This window comes from Pelophylax lessonae (genome assembly GCF_965119305.1).
Source record: "Pelophylax lessonae genome assembly, chromosome: 4".
Classification (NCBI taxonomy): domain Eukaryota; kingdom Metazoa; phylum Chordata; class Amphibia; order Anura; family Ranidae; genus Pelophylax; species Pelophylax lessonae.
In genome coordinates, this window is record NC_138771.1 from 507,750,517 (window position 1) to 507,765,308 (window position 14,792).

At 38.7% G+C, this 14,792-nt stretch overlaps 1 protein-coding gene across 1 annotated transcript; it reads left to right on the top strand.

Moving 5' to 3' along the window:
- Positions 1–1,260: 1,260 nt before the first annotated feature.
- On the top strand, positions 1,261–14,590 carry LOC309553530 (rho crystallin). The gene is made up of 9 exons (XM_082254777.1): positions 1,261–1,539; positions 3,001–3,168; positions 5,113–5,229; positions 8,494–8,571; positions 8,892–9,014; positions 10,729–10,838; positions 11,918–12,083; positions 12,803–12,885; positions 14,340–14,590. Exons 1-9 carry the CDS (start codon positions 1,384–1,386, stop codon positions 14,380–14,382), a joined length of 1,044 nt encoding a protein of 347 aa, XP_082110903.1. The 5' UTR covers positions 1,261–1,383; the 3' UTR covers positions 14,383–14,590.
- The last annotated feature ends 202 nt before the right edge of the window (positions 14,591–14,792 follow it).

The following is a 14,792-nucleotide window of genomic DNA, read 5'->3' on the forward strand; positions in this document are numbered from 1 at the left end:
CCATTGGCAAATCAATGTATTCTGACGGTGGGAGTCACTGCTGTCAGATTAGAATATCGTGGTGGGAGAGATCCCTGTATTAAAATCGCTAGTGTGAATACAGGAATCTGTGAGTTTTTTATCGTTCAACTCACTGCTTAAACAAAAAACAAACTAAATGTGTGTTTCCAACTTTAGGCTAAAAGAGACACCAATATGATGAACGGTACTTCTCCTCTTTGCGGGTACCAGACAGGAAATCAACTGTGCGTTTGAAAATTTTGCTCACCAGTCCCCACTAACCATTCTGAAAGTGGTAGTAAACCGCTGGCATTTTTTTTTTCTTTTGAAAACCTGCAATGTTATAATGTACTAGTATGCATCACATATTGCCACATTATGTGAAACTTATCTTACAAACTTACCTTAGAACGAAGCCCTCCAGCTGAAAGTGCTTCCATCGCTTCTGGGTTTGCGGACTCCCGCTGTGTAATTGGCCGGAGCCTTGATGACGTCACTCCTGTGCATGCGCGCTGGAGCTACTGTTTATGGCACAGGGCTCACAGGACTCTGAAGGAATGGCATCGGTGAGGCGCTCCTTCAGAGCGCATGCGCCGGTGACGTTACCAGCTGCATCTACAGCGACTATCTCCAGTAAACAGTGCACGTTCAGGAGATATTTACCATGCCTATAGGTAAGCCTTATTATAGGCTTAATTATAGGTAAAATTCATGCATGGGAGTTTACTCTAACTTTAATACCATTATTTCAGACAATATGAAACTTTTGTGTATTGATCAACAGTATAAAAACCCCTTTTGCATAAGACAGCATGGATTTTTTTTTTTTTTTGTTTAGTGTTTATTTTACAAACTAATATTTAAAGAAATAAAAAAAGTGAATTAAAAAAAAAAACACTTGCACAGTAATTTCTCTTTGTTTAGCGTGTGTCGAGATGATGGGTAGTCCTCACCTTCTCTTTTTCTTTTTCTCTCTCTTTTTTTTATTGTCTGAACTGACAGTTTTGGCATTATCCCCTTTTAGTAAACCTGGCGGCTTTTGCAGAAAAATTCTGGGGATACAGAGCTGTCAGACCAGATTTGGTTCTCCGAATCAGTGCAGCGGAGAGCTCTGCGTTCCTCAGAAGCGGTGGGAGCAGCTTCTACCTCCTCGTTCTGCCATCACTATTGACCTGGTGCCAAGGACCAGCAAATTGCTGTCTATCAGCCATAATCGCCCTGTCCAGTCTAGACTTCTCTCTCTTTATAAATCCACTGATGAGTTTGCAGATTTCAATAAACCTAGTTAAGCTTTTTTTTTTTTTTTTTTCAATTTGCCCTGCGTTCTCGGACAAGGGGTTTAGCTTGTCATTAGTAGCCACGCCTACTCGTGTTACCTAATCAATGCATTTAGCGATGGATATAAAGCCTGGAAAGGGCTTAGAACCCTCACACTCCCCCAGTGAAGCAACAATGACTCTCACCAAGGAAACCCGTGTCACCCTTAATGATGGCAACATGATGCCAGTCCTAGGACTGGGCACTTATGCTGCTCCTGATGTGAGTATTATTAATTTTCCATCCTAGTTTTGTTTGTATGCATATTAGGGATAGAGGCATGTCACTGTGGATGCTGTAGGGCCACAATTCTTTATCATTATTCATTTTTTGGTTGTTGTTTTCTTTCCCTAAATAAAGGCTAGAGAAATGCAGTTTGCAACTGCACGAGTAATATATTGTGACAGATCTCAGAGCTGTGAGAAATTAAGGAGGTTGTAATTTTACCAATATATTGGGCCTGAAGATAAATAAGGAAGTGACAGAATGTTGAGATTTGTTCTATAAAAGCAATTTTAAAGTGTACCTAAAGCCAGGTTTTTCTTCTTTTTTTTTAGGATAGAAGAGTTAGAAGTTTATTCTAATATATTTTGCTTTCCCCAGTTCTTCCTCCCCACCCTCATCAACATGCTAATGAAGTTTTGAAAGAAAACTTTTCCTTTTTTGATCACATAACTTATTTTGGACCTAGCGACACCATCACTAGGTTTCTGTGATCCTCTATGCAATACAGGTAGATTATGGCCGGTGGAAGGGGCTGGCAGGGTGCTACCTGAAAACATCACAGTGCCCCGCTTCTGTACTCCTCTCAAGAGCCCTCAGTCCTGATGCCAGTAATGGACTGGCTATTGGGAAAGGTTTTACAAATAATAAAAAAAGCCTTGATGGGTGGATATCAGTTTGGAGAAGAGGGAGTAGCTAGGAAGGCACCGTCTGCATGTAGACCATTTTAGGTTACACTCCCATGTGATGCTGAGCTTCCATGATTGAAATAACTGAATTTTAGTGCAGTAAAGGGGTGGGCCAGGGACAGTCAGGCTGGGCAAGAAAGGGCTAGATGATGCATGAAATTATAGGGGCTGTAAGTAACTGACTTGCTGCAGTTTTAAAAGTTATGAGTTTTATATTACTTTGGACAGTGGTCACCTGGACACATAAATAAGGTAAATCTCCCTGGGGAGAAATAAAAACCATCCAAAACCTTAAAAAAAAAAAAAAAGTTTTGGCATTTGATTTACATTCAATCAATAGATCTAAGATGTTTTCATTTTAGATACACTTTATATAGTGCAATAAGATGGCCCTGCTCGCTAGAGTATACAATTTAAAAGTAGAGATTTTGCTTTGTTTTATATTTGGAGACACACAAAAAAGTGAAAGGAGATGTCTCCAAAGAAAGGAAACCCTCTTTTAGACAGTTGTCACTAGAGCAGGTGCCCTCATTAAACAATTTCCCCTCTATTCTTGTTCCATTGACAACTCTAAAATGTTTTAATTTCCTTCTTTCCCAGTACAGAGGTCACCAAGACAGAGAGGGAACCTACACTTCAGTACACAGGACAGGAATAAAAATCTTCCACTTTTAACCACAATGTATTGTTAATTACTCTGGCTTTGCCCCTGTTTTCCCATTCCAGCTATAAGTGTTGCCTAATCTGAAATGTTATTCTCATTCCCTTCTAGGTGCCTAAAAGTCTTGCTGAGGAAGCTGTGAAAGTTGCCATTGACCTTGGTTACAGACACATCGACTGTGCCTTCATCACCGGCAATGAGAGCCAGATTGGAAATGGCATTCGCTCCAAGATTGCTGATGGCACAGTCAAGAGGGAAGACCTCTTCTACACGGGAAAGGTGAGGTGCTAAACTCATCTTAGACAATTCCTGACATAAGGCACATGTCAAAATCCTGACATTATGGAAGGTCCCTGATGAAATGTGTATGCTATTGAATTTTTGATGCTACTCACATTTTTGCAAGCTTGCCCTTTCATATTTTTGTTATTACATCAAATACATGGAGACATGCAGTTTAGCCACTAGAGGGAGATCTCAATTCAATTATTACAATTCTCGATTATTGACAAAAGATATCAGCCATACAAAGAGTGGATTGTTTTTTTTTTAAACTGCACTGTTCATCACTCAAAACTGCATGTTTGTATTGTGCAAATGGGGCAAAAATGAATGTTCTCAGGTAATATTTTCTGTTATTATGATATTTAATGAAAAGAAAAAAAAATTATGGCCACTGGATAGCGCTGTGTATAATAGGAAATAAGTATGCTCCTCTGCTCCATCTAGTGGCCATAAAGCATTATTTTGCCTATGCATACTTTTTTTTTTGATGAATAACAGCTAAGCAAATATTTTTCACCCCTTAGACCAGGGGTCTTCAAACTATGGCACTCCAGTTGTTAAGGAACTGCAATTCCCATCATGCCTAGTCATGTCTGTGAATGTCAGAGTTTTAAAATGCCTCATGGGATGTGTAGTTCCTCAACAGCTGGAGGGCCATAGTTTGAGGATCCCTGCCTTAGACATTCATTGTGAAAAGAAGCAGTAAACCAAAACTATTGTGTAGCACTGCAAAGCAGTAAACAGATCCTGAGCATGTAATGAGCAAATTTTGCTGCCCTGTGTTTACTAGTTAAATATATAGAATTCATATACAATATACATACAATGATAAGATTTGTTAATTTGTTTCTTTTTCATTGTAATCAAATATAAATAAATAAATAATAAATTAAATTGTCTCTAGATAAATGATAAATTGTGTAGCATGAATAGTTCATAAAATGTTCATTAGGACTTCATAAAAATCCCATAGGAAGGGTGTCGTACTTCAGTAGGCAATTCCACCCGAGACAGGGACGAATCTCTGAAATTACAAAAAGAAACACAAGGGGGCACCAGCTAAGTGCAGCATCAATGGGTTTATTACAATTGAAAAAGCCAAATGCAAACTCAAAACTTTGATTTTATATTTCTTTTAGTTTGCAGATGGCTCCCTTTTTTTCCTTTTTGTAAATATAAATAAATACTTGGCTACACATTTATTTTAATAAAATAGCTGTTCTAAAACATATATACTTGTGCTTTATAGGTGTTAACAAGTACCTGTCATGAAAAAACACCTTCCAGCTACCTCCTACACTTTTACACAAATCACCAGGGCTGGATTCATAATTTATTCTCTCCTATGCCAGCTATATTTAGCCTCCCTACCCCTAATGTCTCAGTAATTATTTATTTTTTTAATAAGCAAGCGTGTCTACAGAAACACAAAGGGGTTGATTTACTAAAGGCAAATGGACTGTGGACTTTGCAAGTGTAGTTGTTTCAGAGCTTAGTCAATGAGGGAAAGCTCTGATAACTTCCATCATACAACCATGTGCAAGCAAAAATGCTGTTTTTTTTTTATTTTCCATGCATGTGATTGGGTATTCTTTGCAAAGTGAAGCTTTACCTCATTTACTAAGCTCTGGAGCACATGTGGTTGCAGAGTGTACAGTCTATTTGCCCTTAGTAAATCATACCCCAAATAATACCATAATCATGCAAAACGTTAAAAGAAAATTCTCTACAGTATATTGTCTGCAAAAAAACAATACTGAGACCACCAGTTGTGCCATTTTGAGTTGCCATTTTCTATTTCAGGAAGCTCTAGTTGACACGGCCTATAACTATAAAAATATTGTGTGCTAAATCTGGCAGGTTAATTTTAATATTTTTGCATTGAAAAGTAAATGAATAGCACAAATGAAAGTCAATCTGTTTGCTATTCTTCCCCAGCTCTGGTGTACGTACTTTTCCCCTGAAATGGTACGCAAAGGTCTGGAGAGGTCTCTGAGGGATGTTGGATTGGATTATCTGGATCTCTTCCTTATGCACTGGCCTGTCTCCCTTAAGGTGAGTGACATAGACAGATAGCTCTTTAGACAAAATTTTAATTTGTAGACAAAACAGCAATGCTTTTCAGTGCTTCCCTGGTTCCTCCCTAGCTCCCCCATTAATATGCTAATATTAGACGGACCGCACCATACCACCCACCCCCCCCCCCCCCCCGGACCACACCAGGCGGCGGCTTCGGCTTCTTCCCCCCTGTCTTCTACGTCTCCTCCCTCCTCCTCCACTGCTCTGCGCCCCGAGCTCACCCTTTTTTTTAGCCTGTGGGGGCCGGACGCATGGATGGGCCCCATATACACCGGCCACCACTGATTTGCTCCCTGTGTACTCTGTACCCCCATTGGGGAGATATCCACTTGCTCCCGGTGTACTCTGTACCCCCATTGGAGAGATATCCACTTGCTCCCTGTGTACTCTGTACCCCCATTGGAGAGAGATCCACTTGCTCCCTGTGTATGCTGTACCCCCATTGGGGAGATATCCCCTTGCTCCCTGTGTACTCTGTACCCCCATTGGAGAGATATCCACTTGCTCCCTGTGTACGCTGTACACCCATTGCAGAGATATCCACTTGCTCCCTGTGTACTCTGTACCCCCATTGGGGAGATATCCACTTGCTCCATGTGTACTCTGTATCCCCATTGGAGAGATATACATTTGCTCCCTATGTACTCTGTACCCCCATTTGAGAGATATCCATTTTCTCCCTGTGTACTTTGTACCCCCATTGGGGAGATATCCATTTGCTGTCTGTGTACTCTGTACCCCCATTGGAGAGATATAAATTTGCTCCCTGTGTACTCTGTACCCCCATTGGGGAGATATCCATTTTCTCCCTGTGTACTCTGCACCCCCATTGGGGTGATATCCACTTGCTTCCTGTGTACTCTGTACCCCCATTAGTGAGATATCCATTTGCTCCCTGTGTACTCTGTACCCCCATTGGGGAGATATCCATTTGCTCCCTGAGTACTCTGTACCCCCATTGGGGATATATCCACTTGCTCCCTGTGTAGTTAACGTAGCAGGAAGAAAGGAGAAAAGAATGGGAAAAGCGGTGATAGAAATAATAAGTAAACAACAAAGGTGAATATTTAGGCAGCTTGTAATATTCAAGTATTTAGCTTTTTGTCTGAAGTTTAGCATGCAACTTATTTTTCCTCTCCAAAATTACTGGAATACATGAGAAAAATGGTTACCCATTGGGATGAGAATGAATTCAATATTGCTGATATCCTCTACAGCTTTTAGTAATGGAGTGAAAACAGATTATTTATGCATAACTAGTCAGCCTGCTAACAACAAAAGATCCCTGACAGAGCTAGGCTTTTTAGCCCTTTGGAATCTTTCCACCAGCGATTGTCACTGGCAGAAAACAATGAGACTTGGCTACAAAAATGTACGCGCAAGCAGAAAACCCAATGCATTTTTTCCAGTAAGCAAATCCTTTCTATGGATTAGGCACCTTTGAGAAACAAAAGATAATTGGAATGCAGGGGATGTACTGTACAGAGCACAAAGGTCACTGAAAAGCAACATAAAATATATATAAAAAAAAAAAAGAGGGGAAAAAAAGAAGCTTTCAACACAATACATTTTAATTAAACATTTACCACTAACCATCAGTGGTTAAGAAAGCTCATTTGCATGCTGAATTATCTATAGAAGCTTGGCAGTGACCAGATCTCAAAGCATCAATGTTTTTTAGAGTTGATCAAGATTATAGAATTGCTTTCCAAATTTGTTAATGGGTATATTTAGCCCAATTTTTTTAAAGTTTTTAGATAAAGAAGGGGAGGGTAAAACGACTGTAATTCCCCACTGTATCCCAAACAGCAAATAAAAGATGGCTATATATACACTTCAATAGGTTACAGGAGTGACTTCCCAGGTGTCCATTTTTTTTATAGTTTCTAGAGATATGATGTCAGTATTTCCGTTCAATCTGAGTTTATTGAAAACTTTTTCATACAAAATTGTTTTACTGGTATGTGTATGGTATACACATCAGAAAAAAAATAGGAGTATTCACAAGTCAATAAAAATTATGCATTATAAAAGTGTACATGATATATGACATATAAACACCCCCAGGAACCATTACACATGTATAACAGGGACTGGTACTAATGCTGGTAAAGAGAATGGACCAATACAGAAACATAACTAAAGGTAGTGTACCAAACAATACTATTTGTTAGGCTTGAGAGGAAAAAAACACATCACAACCTCATAATACCAGCAAAAGACATAGTCCAAGACACATTAGTCTTTAGCAATTATCATCAACTACAGAAAGGGTGCAGGTAACAGAACACATAGGGAAAGAGAGAGAGAGAAAAAAAAAAGGAATAATAAATTGTTTAGAAATTATCATTTTTATTTATCATCATTTTTACATAATTATTTAGAAAATTGATTTGATGTTTTAAGTAAATTTTATCATTAAAACACAGGAATAATTAAAATTCCCATTGGTACTTTTTTTTCTCTGTTACAAAATTAAATACAGTTGACTATGTAAGTGTGACTTAAATATACTAAATGTAATCTGTGTAAGCTGACAATGACCAAATTTGACTTTTCAGATTGGAATTCATAGTCAAAGTCATAATGCTTGAACCAGGTTGAGGGATACAGGTAGTTTTTTAAGTAATATGGAAATCCAACCAAAGCTATAATGTTGACTTGGATGTCTTAAAGTATTATTTTTTATAATGTATCTTTTATCATATATATTTAATCTTACATTTTCTGCTGATAAATATTTATTTTGTACCCTTTATCCCTGAGGAAGGGGGACTGGTAAGCCCCCGAAATGGACAGGACCTATTAGAACTGGACCTATTAGACTTAGTCGGCGTTTTCACTTCTTGGCTGTCTTTTTTTTTTTTACATTGCTACTACAGTGACCTCTTTTGGATTCACCTGTTTTAGAAAGAGCTGCCTTCACTAGATGTCCCCACAATATTCTTTACAGTGATGTCCAGTGCTCTACCAACATTTCAATTACTAAAAAATGGGAAGAGATTTCTCCTTACTTCCTGTTCCAGTAACACAATAAGAAATAATTCTTCTGGGGACATACACATCATAACAAAATGATATGATAGCCTCCCCTATTTATCCAAAAAAAGCTTTTGTCTGGACTAAGACTGTAATAAACTTTTCAGTACAAGACTCACAGTTTAATAATACTTATTGAGTGGCATAGTCTGATTGGGTATGGATTCAGCAATGGTTTGTTGTTTTTTCTATCCTGTACAGCCTAGTGGAGCATCTGACCCCTCCGATAAGGACAAGCCTTTCATCTATGATAATGTGGACCTTTGTGCTACATGGGAGGTAAGTGAAATTGCTTAAAAAATATCCTGTGTCATGCAAGGAGTATTGCAATATCTATTGCTTCTGCTGCATAATCAAAAACACTGACATTCCATTTCCCATTGGCTGCTGACTATTTTCCAGAGTGACAATCAAATGGGAGGCAAGTTATCTTGTTCAATAAGTCTACTCAGAATTCAACTGTCAGTTTCTATAACGGTCCCTTGGGGCCTGGTCATTGCTGTAACCCTTTATTAATTAGCCACAGTTACTTATTTATTAGCTCATTTATATTTAATCATTTTCTTTATTTACTGTGATTTGGTGATACTTAATTTCAGGCTCTAGAGGCATGCAAAGATGCCGGTTTGGTGAGATCCCTTGGAGTATCAAACTTTAACCGCAGGCAGCTGGAACGTATCCTGAACAAACCAGGACTGAAGTACAAGCCAGTTTGCAACCAGGTACTGTGCAGAAACAGATTTAGAAATAAAGTATTGGGAGTACCAGGGGTGTTGCTAGGGTCCTAAAAAGTGGAGGACACCCCTGGGTGCAAAGATTAATATATTGTGGGGTTTCTATAATAAAATAATCAAACACAATGGTTTTGGCGTTACAAGACACAAGTTAAAGTGTATGTAACCCTTAACAATAACCTCTGATTTGCTTCCTTTTGCTCTGTTAAATATACCATCGCAAGCATTTGGTTACATCTGTTTGATAAGTACAAAAAAAAAACCAATTGACCTTGTCAGTAATTCAGAGCACTTCTGTGCCCTTGGCACACTTCCTTGTGTTATCTCAAAGAGCCCTCTTAGTCTTTACCGTGGACTACAGAATTATTAGACCCTCTGTTGTACAGACCAGAGAGTCTAATTCCTTGGGTAGATTTGTAAAGAGACAAGTAGGCAGGCTGACAACACTCAGTCTACAAAAATGCTGTATGTTGTGAGCCCACAACAAGGCTTAAGAGTTGAATGCATTTCTGGCTGATTAACAGATATAATTTCTTTACTTGCAGGGTCTCTAAGGGGGTAAAACATGAGAAAATGTGCATGTATTGGAGAATTGTACTGCATATGTTTTTTTAATATTTGGAAGAAACAACCAAGGGTGACCCCTATGAAGCCCCCAGTGAGAAGAGTAATGGACTATCACAGTACCCAATTATTGAACAAAAATAATAAAAAATATGTACATTTTATTTGTACAAAAATACTAAAATGAGATACATGTGCAATTGTTATATATAGTGTCATCTACAACAAAACAAAAAATCCATTATACTGATATATCAATAAATTGTAATCAGGGGAAAAGAGTCGCTGATTGCTTACCCAAGTGAGACCAGAGCCCAGATGGCAGTCAAGCTAGGGACGCCACAGGGGCTCCCTCACAGCTGACACGGGGGGGCAAAACTTGTAGGTATGTCAGTATATCAATAATTGCTGAAAGTAAACAAGATACAATATTCAAATTGCTGGGTAATAGTCCCAATAGAAATATGGGGGAACCTTAGGACCCAACGGGAACAATAGGGAGGAGGATAGGGAAAAGTGGTCAGTGAAAAAGAAAAAGGGGAGGGGAAAGGAACAAAAAAGGGGGGGGGGAGGGGGATGGTGCAGGGGGAAAGGGAGTGAGGGGATGTAAATCGGAAAGAGAAAGAATGAAGGGGAAAAAAAATGTTTTAATTATTTTTGCCTTGATATACACTTTAAACTTACCTGATATCTCAAGACCCAATTTAATGCAAAGGAATGTGTGAATTTGTAGCTGAACAGTCTATAGTCTACACTTTTATTAATGGTCCCAAGGGTAGCCACCACGGTCTATGCGTGAAGTAAATGCCCAGGTGCTCACCCACAGAGAGATCCATACAAATCCAAAACATGTATAATAGCATTCATGGGTCTGGCAGCGGAGGTAGAGCTAAACAGCAGAGTTTTTATTGCTGACCTTTCAGTGAAGCTCAGTCCATCTTTCTCAAGACGTTAAGAAGACGTCTTGAGAAAGATAAACTAAGCTTCATTAAAAGGTGGACATTAAAAAGGCTGTCAATTAGTTTAGCTCTGCTGCAAGACCTGTGGGTTCCCCACAACCTGTTTTGGACAGTTATAATAATGCATATTTTGAGTACTAGTTTTAACCATGCATAAAATGATTATTTACAATTTGCAGGTGGAGTGTCATCTATATTTAAACCAGAACAAACTTCACTCCTACTGCAAATCCAAGGACATCGTTTTGGTGGCTTACAGCGTCTTGGGCTCACATAGAGACAGGAACTGGTAAGTATGTATATCGTGGTGAAAGTTAAATTCCAGTGATACAAGACATGCCACTGCTATTAAATACATTCTGCACTTAACATTTTATAGCTATTTAAAATTCATCACAAATTGTATTTGGTTCTTAATAAAGTGTGGAAGGCTTAGCACCTCATTGGGGTTCTAAAGCTGTCTATGTCCCAACTGGGGAGTTTCCTTTTACCTACAGTATTTGTCCTGATGGCTACTGTCACTGGGAGAAAAACAAAATTTTTAGATGTCGTAAATAGAATAGACAGAGGAAATTTCCAGTGAGGGACACATATACTGGTGAAAATTGTCTTAAAGAGTATTTTCTTTTCTTTGGAGAGATCATATCTCAATTCCTGGTGTGCCTCAAGATATAGGTGAAAGAAAATCTCCCCAAAGAGAACCTGAAACCAAAAGAAAAAACTAACAGGGGTTTAATCATTCACTACTACAGGGATTGAACTGTTAAAGGGTTATTTAATTGTCCATCAGACTGTCAGGGGGGCAGAAATATGTCTGTAGCAACAAAAATGCCCAGTGTCAGTGGGAGTAAAAAATGCCCCTACCGTCAAAGGTCTGTAGTAATAAAAAGTGCCCCTGTGTCAGGGATCAGTGGGAAAAAAAAAATTCTCTGGCAGTCAAGGAAGAATAGTGCCCCATCATTGGTGTCAGTTGGAGGAATAGTGTCCCCTCATTGGTGTCAGTGGGAATAATAGTGCCTGTTTGTTGGTGTCAGTGGGAGAAAAAATGCTAATGGGAGGTAGATGAACTAATGTTCCTAATGCTGTAAAAGGTTAACAAAGGATCAACAAGGGATAAGGCAAACAAGTATGAAACAAAAGACTAGAAATATATGTGGGTCATAAATGCAAGATTTGATAGTTCCCAAAGCAAATCAGTACAAAGTCGAATTAGTACCGGATTTGAATATGCTGGTTAAGTCAAGGGTCTGCATAGGGGTATATCTCAGGGCTCTGGTATTCTTTGCAGCTCCACATCTAGTAAATGTTTGTTTAACTTTAAAAATTCTAAAATATTTAATATATATTCAATATTGATGCTCCCTCCAGGGTGGACCATAGCTTGCCAGTCCTACTTGATGATCCAATTTTGAATAAAATTGCTGCTAAGTACAATCGCTCCCCTGCAGAGGTTGCCATGCGCTTCATTCTCCAGAAGGGAATTGTGGTCTTGGCCAAAAGCTTCACCCCTGCTCGTATCAAGCAAAACCTTGGGGTAACTAAAGCTTTTTACTATATCTTCTTGAATTATCATCTGTTGTGAAATGGCATTTATTGTGAAAACAATGAAACTATAACTCTAATAATGTTTTTGATAGCCCAGTGTTTAAACACATGAAGATGTAAATTACACCAACCTACAATATATGGCTCTGAAACAAAGATTTTTCTGTTGTAAAAATCTACTTTCCTTATGTGTAGATTCCTTGAGTGCTACTCTGCAAAATTTGGGGTTTTTCAAATTACTGTAGGCTTCAATATTTCTAATTTCTAACTTCTAACTGATTCAGTAAGCACACTGTGCAACATCAATCAGGAGGTGGACACATGTCAGGCCCAGGAGCAAATTGCCCATGTATATTTAATGGCTTTACACACATCTCCTCCAGATCAACAGAATTGATCTTTAAGAAGTTCCTCTTGAAAACCCTTTGATCCAGGTTAGATTTTACAAGTAAGTAAAGTGCATTTCTAGCATTGTTTTTTTCATCTACCATCCTGTGGATGTAGTTTTGCATAAAGAATATACACTAAGATACAACATTCCATAGACACAGCCAATTCATTTTAACTCATAGCAACTAAATGTGATCAACTTCCAATAGCAGTCTGTACGAACATATGGGAAAAGTTGGCTGTATATGTGCCTCAAAAGTACACTTAGGCTTGGAGTTCACATTCCCATGGTTAAATTTAATATTATTTTCCTCACAGGTCTTTGAATTTGAACTAAAACCTGAAGACATGAAAACCCTTGAGAGCCTAGACAGAAACCTACATTATGGACCTTTTAGAGAGTAAGTGTTGAGTTCTAGATATGGGTTTATAAGAAGGAAACCTCAGTACTTACTTTGCCTAGAGAAACAACTGAAGATGGAGATATGCTAAGTTACAGGGTTTTTAAATATAGGTGCTCAAGTTTCTATATCTGTACAATCTTTGATATATTTTACATTTGTTGTATTAAAGCCCTTTCTGTTTTTCCCAACCATTTTAGACATAAAAGAAGCCTGCTAGAGGCTGTCAACTTTTCCCTTCAGCTGCATAATTACCAACAGTCCCACATTTTCCAGGGACATTCCTGTTTTCCAGTCAGTTGTCCTACAATGACAATGTCCTGAGCTGCGTCCCGGAAACAGGGCTATGGGGACAGCTTTTGTATTAATGTCCTAGCACAAGGGGCTCTTCCCTCCTGATCAGTCTCTACTTCCCCCTTCTCCTTGCCTCTGATCTGACACTGCTCCCCCTCCTTCCCTCCATGGGAAGCCTAATGCCAGCAAAGTTTCTACCCAACCCCAGGTTCCTAATTGCATTCAAAAATTTCCATAAGGCAACTTAGAAAGTCATTGGAATCTTAGTTCTATGTTCTGCAGAGTTGCTCCCTGCTGTGTACAATGAGGTTACTACCTGCTATGTGCTGTTAAAGTGCAGTGCAGGAGATCCTTGTGCCCAAAGCTGTTTAGCTGCTGTTGCCAGCAACGCCATGCTACTGCTTGCAGGCTTCTTGAATGGAGGGGTGCTGACAGCTCTGCAATTGTGTCAGCACATCTCCATACAAACTGATTAATAAAACTAGCACAGTGCAACAGCCACCAGCAAGTAAATAGATGTAAAGAACTCATGCCCCACATTTCAGCAGCTCTACCACTGTGCAGGGAGTGGTATCATGGCAGACAGCCTGCTGAGACAAAGGATGGGCTCTGAGTGACTTTCTAGCAGGATGAGCATTGGCACTGAAGGGCTTTTTATTTGCTTCTGATACCTGTACCTAAAAAATCTTTAATTAAAGTACATTCTCTGGCCACAGTGGTTTGCTTGACACACACCAAAAAGGCGTCCCTGGAATTTTTCTTTTTTTTTTAAAATGTTGGCAACTATGCTTTTGGGATTACTAGGTAAGATGTGTGTAAGAAAAAGACTACCTATTTAGAGAAGTTTCCTCTTTCAGCAGTTAAATTACTGTACAGTCCAAAAATCACAAAAAGTAGACCCAGTAGAATCAGTAATCAGCACACTCTGAAATAAGGGTCTTCTTTAGGACACTTGTCCTGGGGTGTGGCTATTACTCAGCAATGCCAGAAGAGAGTACTGAATTCAAAGCTTGGAAGTAGAATTTTCACAGAAAGATAAGAGTATAGTAAGGAAAAAAAAAAAAAAATATATATATATATATATATATATATATATATATATATATATATATAAATATATTGCAATGAACTTACCCTGATGATGTTATTGTCTCCTCTAGGGTGAAACAGCACCCAGAATACCCCTTCCATGATGAATACTGAAGACCAGCTGAGTGCCAACGCAGTCTCCAAGAAGATGCTTTCTGTATTATATATGTAAAGCTTTAGTAGAGCTGCACTCTGTTACATACAGAAAAACATAACATTTAGTCATTTGCCAAGTATTTATAAAGCATTAATGATTGGATGGGAACGTTATGTCTTATGCCATGTTGCCTCATGCATAACAACCAATAAATTTAATGCTGAACATCAAGAAATGGTTGTGGTGGTTTGTGAAGTTTCAGGGATTTCTATTATGTTTATGGGGATGGAGATAAAGATATACAGTATATAATGTTCTTTTCAGGTACTGCTGTTGGTGATGGTACTAATCGCCCAATGTTACATGCTGTTTATTTTTCACTGCGGCTGCAAAGCATCATGACCACAGCATGTGTACAGCCCTGAGT